This window comes from Mus pahari, chromosome 16 (assembly GCF_900095145.1).
Source record: "Mus pahari chromosome 16, PAHARI_EIJ_v1.1, whole genome shotgun sequence".
Taxonomy (NCBI): Eukaryota; Metazoa; Chordata; class Mammalia; order Rodentia; family Muridae; genus Mus; species Mus pahari.
In genome coordinates this window covers 32531992-32542839 of record NC_034605.1, presented here as the reverse complement: position 1 = coordinate 32542839, position 10848 = coordinate 32531992, and the positions used below count along the sequence as shown (strand labels likewise).

The following is a 10848-nucleotide window of genomic DNA, read 5'->3' as shown; positions in this document are numbered from 1 at the left end:
TAAGTAATTACTGACAAAGGGGAAAAAAAAAACCCTGCCTTTCACAAATAGCACAGATAGCATCCTGAAGGGATTTACACAATACACCAACGTCTGTCTGTACCTAGAGTTGTTAAAATAATTGTGATGACAGGTGTCTAGGTACCACTTTCTTAATGGTTTTCAATATCCATTGATTTATTATTGTGGCTCCCCCCACTTACATCTCTACCTCTAAGAAGGAGCTAAGAAAAGAGATTTTGCACCAAAGGCTGATTCTTTATTCCTGGGCTGAAAAGAACTAATAAAAATAATCACTCGGCTTTTAAGCAGAAAGCTTCCATTTACAGTATTTCACCCTTACCCCCCCCCTCCAAGCCCCTTGTTATCTAACATAATGGCTAGAATACATTTCCGTCTCTCCCCCTAATAACTTCATGCATTAACATCCTCTTCACACACGCGCGTGCACGCGCGCGCGCCCCCCCCACGCACGCGCGCGCGCACACACACACACACACACACACACACACACACACACAGGCAAACGCGCGCGCACCCAGCAAAAGGCGGGGGTGGGGGGGAAAGAGGCAGCAGAAATCTCAGCTGTACTTCTAGCCCTTTTAAAAAGTTTGCTCTGTAAATTGGAATGAGGTCAGATTTGGAGCTTCTCATTGCACGCGGAGATTATTATTGCATCGGGTTCCAAGCCAATGGGAAGGACGGGGGAGGGGCTTGGCACGAGGAAGCGTTAGTTACAGCGGCTGATTGGCTGTCTGCGAAAGGATAAAGAAGCGCGAGGCGGAATTGGGGTCTGCTCTAAGCTGCAGCCAGAGAAACAGAGTGAGGGGAAGAGGGCCGTCTCCCTCCCGGTTTCCAGTTCTTGCACGCTGTTTCTTAGAGAGTCTGCAGTGGGGGAACTCTGCCGGTAACCAGCTCCCCTTCTTGCAGGAGGGAGGGAGAAACATACATTTATTCATGCCGGTCTGTTGCATGCAAGCTTCTTGGCTTCCTACCTTGCAACAAAATAATTGCACCAACTCCTCAGCGCCGATTCCGCCCACAGAGAGTCCCGGAGCCAGAGTCGCTTTGGCTTTGCACTGCAGGAAAGGGACTTAGGCGCTAGAGACGATGTCGCTTTCCTGAGCTACCGCGAGCTCTCGTGAACTGCAATCGACTGATTCAGGGAAAGGGGTGGGGGAAAGACTTGCCCCGGAGGCGGCGAGAAACTTGCGTTTGGAAGATACTCCGGCTACCAACGTTTGGAGAAACTCCTTGCCGCGGCCGACTCCAGCCTCGGTGCCCGCCGGGAGCACTTCAGCGGTGAGGGAGGACGGAGGGCCTCGGGGACTCTAGGTTGGCGGCGGGAGGCGGCCGCCCCTGGCCCGCGCGCCGCTCAGGGGACCCTGGTCTCCGCCCCGGGGAGCCCGCAGGGCCCGGCGACCGCGCCGCGAGCGTGTGAGCGCGCGTGGGCGCCCGGCAAGCCGGGGCCATGGTCCAACAGACCAACAACGCGGAAAACACGGAGGCTCTGCTGGCCGGGGAGAGCTCAGACTCGGGCGCCGGCCTGGAGCTGGGCATCGCGTCCTCCCCGACGCCTGGCTCCACCGCGTCCACGGGCGGCAAGGCGGACGACCCCAGCTGGTGCAAGACGCCCAGTGGCCACATCAAGCGACCCATGAACGCCTTTATGGTGTGGTCGCAGATCGAGCGGCGCAAGATCATGGAGCAGTCGCCCGACATGCACAACGCCGAGATCTCCAAGCGGCTGGGCAAACGCTGGAAGCTGCTCAAGGACAGCGACAAGATCCCGTTCATCCAGGAGGCGGAGCGGCTGCGCCTCAAGCACATGGCTGACTACCCTGACTACAAGTACCGGCCGCGAAAGAAGGTGAAGTCGGGCAACGCGGGCGCGGGATCGGCGGCCACAGCCAAGCCAGGGGAGAAGGGCGACAAGGTCGCGGGCAGCAGCGGCCACGCGGGAAGCAGCCACGCGGGGGGTGGCGCGGGCGGCAGCTCCAAGCCCGCGCCCAAGAAGAGCTGTGGCCCCAAGGTGGCGGGCAGCTCGGTCGGCAAGCCCCACGCCAAGCTGGTCCCGGCGGGCGGCGGCAAGGCGGCTGCATCGTTCTCTCCAGAGCAGGCTGCCCTGCTGCCCCTGGGGGAGCCCACGGCCGTCTACAAGGTGCGGACTCCCAGCGCGGCCACCCCAGCCGCCTCCTCCTCGCCGTCCAGCGCGCTGGCTACCCCAGCCAAACACCCTGCGGACAAGAAAGTGAAGCGCGTCTACCTGTTCGGAAGCCTGGGCGCTTCGGCGTCTCCCGTCGGGGGCCTGGGAGCGAGCGCCGACCCCAGCGATCCACTGGGGCTGTACGAAGATGGAGGCCCGGGATGCTCGCCCGATGGCCGAAGTCTGAGCGGCCGCAGCAGCGTAGCATCATCGCCCACCGCCAGCCGATCGCCCGCTGACCACCGCGGCTACGCCAGCCTACGTGCAGCCTCGCCCGCCCCGTCCAGCGCGCCCTCGCACGCGTCCTCCTCGCTCTCCTCATCCTCTTCCTCCTCCTCTGGCTCTTCGTCGTCCGACGACGAGTTCGAAGACGACCTGCTCGACCTGAACCCCAGCTCAAACTTTGAGAGCATGTCCCTGGGCAGTTTTAGCTCCTCATCGGCGCTCGATCGGGACCTGGATTTTAACTTCGAACCCGGCTCAGGCTCCCACTTCGAGTTCCCGGACTATTGCACGCCCGAGGTGAGCGAGATGATCTCGGGAGATTGGCTGGAGTCCAGCATCTCCAACCTGGTCTTCACCTACTGAAGGGAGCGCGGGCCGGGGAGAAGGAAGGCCAAGAGGCAGGAGAGGAGAGAGAAAAACAAAAAAACAAAAAAACAAAAAAAAAAAACAAAAAAAATGTTAAAAAGAAGAAGAAAGAAAGGAAAGAAAGAAACAGAAAAAATGAGTTAAAAAGAATAGATGGTGAGTGGAAGGAGAAAGGGAAAAGAAAAGGAAGAAAAAGTGCATAGAGCTGGCCTGGACCACGTCCCGCCGTTGGAGAAAGAGCGCGGGGGCGTAGTGGACCCGCGCTCCCATCCCCCCACCCTCAGGGCTGGGGACTCGAAGGAGGCGGAGAGTAGACGGGGGCGACCTTTTTTGTTGTTGTTGTTATTGATGGTGGTGGTGGCTAAAAAAGCTACTTCGAGTTTCCTCCCCAATTTTGCTTGAAGAGACTCCCCCCCCCCTTCCAACGAGCTTCCGGACTTGGTTGCACCCCCAGCAAGAGAAGCCAAGCAAAGCTTCTAAAGACCGAAGGAATCTTGCCCCCCACCCCCACTCCCTCGCCTCGGTGATTTCTTGTTTGATTTTATTTTGCCTCTTGGTCAAGAAAGGAGGGGGAAAATCCAGCGAGCCCCATCTCCTACCCAACCCCTCTTTGTATTCTCTTTGTATTTTTCCCTTTTTAAAAAATTTCTTTTTCTGCAATGAAGACAGAAAGAAGGCTCTGGGGTGATGCGTTTGGCCGTGGCGTTTGTGTTGAGCTTAGGGGAGCATTGGCATGGAGAAATTCCACGCTGGCAAAGTCCCGGGCTGGGCTTTCTCCCCCCCCCCCCCCCCCAAACTCCCTCTTCCCCCCCCCCCCCCGGCTTTTTTCCCCCTTTCCTTGTCCCTGCAGCTGGAGATGTGCAGGGAGCAGCAGGCCAGCCTCGGAAATGGACATGGGGACCTCGTGGAAGCCACAGCAACCTGGTTGGGGATGCAGAAGGACCCGGAGCACAGAGGGCGTTGGGGTTCCCAGGCCTCCGCCTGGGGTCTGTGCAAAAATAAAGAATTAAAAAAGAAAAAAAAATCAGAGAGGTGAGGCTACCCAGAGCCGGCGGGAGGACAGGAGACTGTGGGATGTGGTCCAGGGGCCGCGGAGTGGTTTGGGGGGGAAAGAGATTTTTTTCTTCTCTTAATGGGAATCGTGATGGTGTTGAGTTATTTCACTGGTGGGGTTAATATAGCATGTTATCCTGTCTATCTTTTGAAGATTTCTGTATAAGACTGTTGAGCAGTTTTTAAAATAGTGTAGGATAATATAAAAAGCGGATAGATGGCGCTATGTTTGATTCCTACAACGAACCGATCACCAGCTCCTTTTCATTCTTAACTCTTTAAAAGGATTCAAACGCAACTCAAATCTGTGCTGGACTTTTGAAAAACCACAATTCAGGACCAAATTTTTTCTCCGTGTGTGTTTTATTCCTTATAGGTGTAATTGAGAAGACCCGTTTATTTTTACCCCCTCACCGACGCTCCATCTTTGTATTTTTTTTTTTCCCTTGTAAATGTAATCAGATGCCATTTTATATGTGGACGTATTTATACTGGCCAAACAGTTTCTTATTTTGTCCCCCCCCCTTTTCTTCCCTTTTGCTTTCTTGTCTTTTGACCTCGTTTCTTTATCTTCTTTTTTATTTTCTTTCTTTTTCTTCGTGTTTTTTTTCTAGTGTTGTTACCCACGCCATTTTATGTCTCCTTCACTGAAGGGCTAGAGTTTTAACTTTTAATTTTTTATATTTAAATGTAGACTTTTGACACTTTTAAAAAACAAAAAAAGACAAGAGAGATGAAAACGTTTGATTATTTTCTCAGTGTATTTTTGTAAAAAATATATAAAGGGGGTGTTAATCGGTGTAAATCGCTGTTTGGATTTCCTGATTTTATAATAGGGTGGCTGGTTAATATCTCACACAGTTTGAAAAATCAGCCCCTGGTTTCTCCATGTTTACACTTCAATCTGCAGGCTTCTTAAAGTGACAGTATCCCTTAACCTGCCACCGGTTTCCACCTTTCAACCCCCCCAGTCTTATAAGGGGAGGAAAGTTCAGCCCAGCACCATAATGTTTAAAAAAAAAAAAAAGTTTTGTTTTTTTTTTTTAAACAAATTGCTGTTCTGTCCAGAGGTTTTCAAACTGGTGCATTCACAGCAAAAAGGGATTCTGTAGCTTTAACTTGTAAACCACATCTTTTTTGCACTTTTTTTATAAAGCAAAAACGTGCCGTTTAAACCACTGGATCTATCTAAATGCCGATTTGAGTTCGCGACACTATGTACTGCGTTTTCATTCTTGTATTTGACTATTTAATCCTTTCTACTTGTCGCTAAATATAATTGTTTCAGTCCTATGGCATGGTGATAGCATATGTGTTCAGGTTTATAGCTGTTGTGTTTAAAGATTGAAAAAAGTGGAAAACATCTTTGTACATTTAAGTCTGTATTATAATAAGCAAAAAGATTGTGTGTATGTATGTTTAATATAACATGACAGGCACGAGGACGCCTGCCTTTTTAAGAGGCAGTTCCGTTAAGGGTTTTTGTTTTAAAACTCTTTTTTTTTTCCTTTCTTTTTTTTTCTTTTTTTTAACCATCCATCCTGTGCAATATGCCGTGTAGAATATTTGTCTTAAAATTCAAGGCCACAAAAAAAAAGCAAAAAAAAAAAAAAAAAAAAAAAAAAAANAAAAANAATGTTTGGGGGAAGAGAAAAAGAAAAAAAAATCATGCCAGCTAATCCTGTCCGTCACTGCCTGTCAGGTTGTTCCTATATACCTTCTGTAAATAACTTTTTTTGAGAAGGAAATAAAATCAGCTGGAACTGAACCCTAAATCTTGACTTTTGTCATCCTTATTGCTGGGATCCCTCCTGTCGCTGCAGGCTGCTGGTTTGCAGCTTCGAGGTGGCTTGGAAGCAGGTGCTGGTACAGTTAAGCCATCTTAATGGCAAAGACTGAAAGTTCCTCTTGGCCAGATTTGGCAGGCCTGACCCCGAGTGATGGCATCGGCCACGTGTGTGTCAACCCTCCCTCCCCACGCCTGCCTTCGAGGAATTCTCTGCATCTACTGTACATCAGCAGGCACCCTTTGTCTGGAAATTTCAAAGAGGGGGGAGGGGCAGGCTTCTCTGCTCTCAACCCAGCTGGCTGGCTGAACTTTTATTTTTTGCTTTTGTGTCTCTAAGCCATCATTCCCTTTACACACCAAGATTTGTTTTGCACAGACCAAGAACAAATGAGCCTGTTAAATGATTAGGTCTTCTAGAAGAGAAGCCTTCCATAGTTACAAGACAGGGGAAGATAAAACCAACTTAGGCTTGCTTTGTTAGGTTGGGGGGGGAGTCCCCTCAAAGGCAAAGGGTGTGGTGTAATCCAAGTACTTGAGAGGCAGGCCAGGCTGAAGGATCCCCGAGTTTAAGGCCTGAGTGGACTACTTGATTGAGACTCAGTTTCCAGAACTACCAAAGTTACTATTGGCCCTAAGCTGTTCATCTTGTGCCCGGCCCAACGTGGGCGTCACTGTGAGTAAAATAGGAGGAGTGTGTGTAGATTTTATAAGCACCGGACACAGCAGTAGTGAGGCCTGCATGCAGCTAGCTGGACAGTAGTTCCTGTTTATTTTAGAGATCAACAGTCTCCATGGGCGAATAGAAGTTACCTTCCCTTCCAGAGGCTCATCTTCACAGATGTGTGCTTGCCATATGTCCTAGTCGCTCCGCCCTGGAGAGAAAGGGTTAACCAGCAGCACTTGGAAACAGTCCATTCTGGGGGATCTTAGGCAAGGTGCCTGCATCCTGGGATCACAACAGAAAGAAGACTTAAAGACTTAACCATTTTTGCACAGTAAAAAGCCATTTGCTGGGGGTGGGGGAGGGGGTTGGCTGTGATCAACATACACAACATACTTGGATGAAGCTTTCAAGGGGGACGGAAAAAAAAACCTGAAAAAGCAATTCCCTCTCTCAATTAATACATTTCTCCCTGAGACCTTGAAACAGTAGGGTGTAAATTTTTCTTTCTTTAAAAGAGCTTAAGGAAAGGGTTGCTATACTTGTTTAATGGTTGATCATTGTGGTGAGGATAATAGAGCATCTTAGGGTCTTGGAGGAGAGCCTTTTGATAGTTACAAGACAGGGATAAAAAATACTTAGGCTTGCTTTGTTAGGTTTGGGGTGGGGGTTCCCCTCAAATGCAAACGTCAGTAGGGTGTGGTATAATCCAAGCACTTAGATACAGGCCAGGCTGAGGGATCCTGAGTGTAAGGCCATAGTGGACTACTTGAGACCCTGTTTCCAGAACCCTGTTCCTCCCCCTCCCCCAAGACAAAAACATCAAAATTCCTACTGTAAATGAACCCTGTATGAATCATTTTTTAAGTGATGCATATTTTCAAATATGTTTATATTTTTGTAGGCTCTTCTGCTACAGCCTTGTTTATTTTCCCCTGACTTTGCATGGGAAGAGCAAGCAGATGCTTTCAAATATTTTCTTTAAGAATCCTAAGGCTCAGGGAGAAAGTGTAGCAGTGCACTTTGCTAGCGTGCTGGAGGCCCCTGGGTTCCGGTCCCAGGCCCCTGAAGAAAACAAGGAATTAGGGCACATCACCCTTTTCTCTTTAAAGTTTGGATACCGAGTGCTTCCTAGCAAGGGCGTGGCAGATGTGAACCACTCAAGAACCCTGTATTCAGGAAGAAGACTTACATGCCAGACTGTACAAGGGAAAATAGATCTTAGAAAACCACTTCATGGTGACTTTCAGATGGTGAGGCTCAGCAGAAAAGAGTGAGCTCCAGCTAGCTTTCCTCTCTTCTTAAAGACAGGGCTTTCAGGCTCTGTGCTCAATCAGCAATGTGACTTGTCACCATTGTCAGTTCCTAGCTGAATCCCCTGAAGAGCCATGAAAAATAATAAATAAATAAATAAATAGGCAGCCTCCAGGATCCTCGGGGCAGGGTGAGCGCCTGCAGGGGGCTCAGGTCACTGCTGACACTGGTCTGATTCCTTATCCTAAGGAAAGAACAGAGCTGGAAGGCCAGCAACCACTCAGTATATCTGCTGCATAGGGTCAGAGTGCTTCATCATAAATCAGTCTTTTGGTTGGTTGGTTTTGGTTTTCTGAGGCAGGGTTTCTCTGCAAGGCCCTGGCCTGGAGCTCTCTCAGTAGAGGGGGAGTGCTTTGAACCAAGGATCTTGCTGTCTCTGGAAGGAAGTGCTGAGCCTGAAGATGCACACCCAGCACCACACCCTCTCATCCTGGATCTTTTTTTTTTTTTTTTTTTTTTTTTAAGGTTTTTCGAGACAGGGTTTCTCTGTGTAGCCCTGGCTGTCCTGGAACTCACTTTGTAGACCAGGCTGACCTCGAACTCAGAAATCTGCCAACCTCTGCCTCCCGAGTGCTGGGATTAAAGGCGTGCGCCACCACCTCCCGGCTTCATCCTGGATCTTAACCCACTGATCCAGAAGGGTTCGGAAAGCAGCGCATGGTGGTGCCGTCCATTTAAAAGAGAAAACTTCCAGAAAAAACTAAGACCCGCCGCCCCCCCCCCCCGCGCCCAAATCTGTTAGATTTCTCAAGGTGGAAGTTTTCTGTCTTTTTTTTTTTTTTTCTTCTTTTTTTTAAATGGGTACTTTGAGTTGTTTTTAAGATTGATATTATGGAAGTGTTTGCGTGTGATGTGCACATGTGCATATAAGGGGCCTCCCAACCGCAAGGTGTCCCATAGCCTGGAGCTGCAGTCACAGGCAGGTGAGCCACCTAACTCCATACCAGGAACTAAGTTAAGGTTTCCGGGAAGAACAGGAAGTAGTCTCAACGGCCGGAGCTTCTCCAGTTGCTTTCCTGTTGATTGTGGTTCACAGCCCTGGCCCTAGGACTATAAATACACCTCTGGCCTCTGATCTCTCGCGTTTCCCCCAGCCTCTCTGTTTCATCCTAGAAAACAACCTGAAAATCCATGTCGCTTTTTTTTCCACCCTGCCCACCATTTGAAAGCCGGGGTGGGCAGCTTGTCTGCACTTTTACCCCACGCACCATTTGAAAGCTGAGTTGGGCAGATTGGGGGCGGGCAGATTGGGGGCGGGGGGTGGGGGTGGGAGCATCTTTTGACATCTGCATGGTGTTTCGTGCAGCTTATCAAGGCCCTGCAATGGTGGTGGTTCACTTCCTTCAGTCTCTACGACCCACCACTATGGCAGGAAGCCTTTACCATGGAAGTTCTCTCTCTCAGGATGGTGGAGCCCAGGAGGCAGAGGCAGGTGGGTCTCTGGGAGTTCACAGCCAGTCTTGAGTAATGAGTTCCAGTAATGAGTTCCAGGATATAGCTTGGACGACATAGAGCAGGGTTAAATCTTTAATGCCTATTTCTCCACACTTTTTAGTGAGTTCTTGTATAAAACCCATTCCTCAAGCTTCCAAAATACATTCACTCCCCCCCAAAATTTGCATTTTGTGCTATCTCTGGCAAGTAAGCATTGAATTTAATGAAAAATCTATGTCTGAATTCTGGCTCTGAAGTCAGCTGGCTGGAGCACGGTGGTCAAGTTTCTTAGTCCCTTTGAGCCTCCGTTCTAAATTGTTCCGTAGAAGGCTACCTGACTGAGAAAGCTGTTGTGAGAGTTGAGTGTGACCCCCATATGTGGAACACATGCAGCAATGCCTGGCAGCAATCTGCGCTCATTAGGTACCAGCCCTTCACCTCGTGCGGCTGATTATAAAAAGGTAAGTCCTGTGCAAGCCAACCACAGTGCTAGCAACACGGAAATCAGACAGCACGAAATAACAATAAATATGCTGTCTGCTTCTCAAATCCTTAATATTAGTATGAATTGAGGACAAGGCTAGGGCTGGAGCCCAGTTGTTAAGTGCTCGTGAAGCACACATGAGGCCATGAGGCCCTGGATTGGCCTCCCAGTATCACAATAAGACAGACCTGGTGACGCCATGCCAGTAGTGGGATAGATAGCTCAAGGTTGTCTGGGGCCAGCCTGGGCTATGTGAACCCCTGTCTGAAAACAAAAAGAATGGTTTGGGAGCGTGCACGTGTGTGTGTGTGTGTGTGTGTGTGTGTGTGTGTATTATTGGGAATTGAACCTTGAGTCTGGGACATGCAAGGTTCTCTTCCATGGATCTAAGTCCCAGCCAGAATTCTTTTTCTTTTTTTAATATATTTTTAAATTATTGTTAGTGAATTTCATGCATGTAGACAATGCAGGTTTTGATCAAATCCATCCCCTACACTCTCCAACCCCCCCATCCGCACCACCCCCTAGCCGGGACTCTTTAAAAGAGTAGAACCAGACCACAGTCTAAGTTCTCCATATATTCTCACTGCAAACCAAAGTGAAAATGACTACCCTCACAGTGTGTTAGCATGATCTCAATAAGTATACAGGCCAAAGACTGATACCACCCTTTTTACAAGGATACGTGGAGATGATTCAGTAATAAACCTGAGATCATAGACTCAGAAGGGGAACAAGGGTGGGGCTGTGGCTCAGTGGTAGGATGTTTGCCCTAACATGTATGAGACCCTGGGTTGGAGCCCCAGAACTCAACTTAATTAATTAGGAAAGAAGAGGGAGAGGGCACTGGAATCTTATTTCCTGAGCCCAAGAATGAACTTAGATCTAGTTTCTCTCCAAGTATGGTGGCACATCATTCAGAAGACAAAAACAGGAGGATTGCTTGGAGATCAAGTTTAAAGCCAGGCTGGACTACAAAGTGTATTCCAGGACAGTTAGGACTATTCCATAGTGAGACTCTCTGTCTCTAGAAAACAAAAGCAAGCCAGGAGCTAGTGGGCCACGCATGCCTTTCATCCCTGCACTTGGGAAGCAGAGATGGGTAAATCGCTGAGTTCCAAGCCAGCCTGGTCTACAGAGTGAGTGCTAGACCAGCCAAGGCTACACAGAGAAACGCTGTCTTGAAAAACAAAACAAAACAAACAAAAAAGAAAGAAAAGAAAAAAAGGAAGGAAGGAAAGGAAAGGAAACACAAATGAAAATTAATAATAATTAAAAAAAAAAAAAACAAACAATCAAAATAGGTGTCCCTGTTT

General features: G+C 48.8%; 1 protein-coding gene across 1 annotated transcript; it reads left to right on the top strand.

Annotated features, from left to right (window-relative positions):
- Nucleotides 1-795: 795 nt before the first annotated feature.
- On the top strand, nt 796-2895 carry Sox4 (SRY-box transcription factor 4). The gene has a single exon (XM_021215341.2). It carries the CDS (start codon nt 1472-1474, stop codon nt 2792-2794), a length of 1323 nt encoding a protein of 440 aa, XP_021071000.1. The 5' UTR covers nt 796-1471; the 3' UTR covers nt 2795-2895.
- Nucleotides 2896-10848: the final 7953 nt, after the last annotated feature.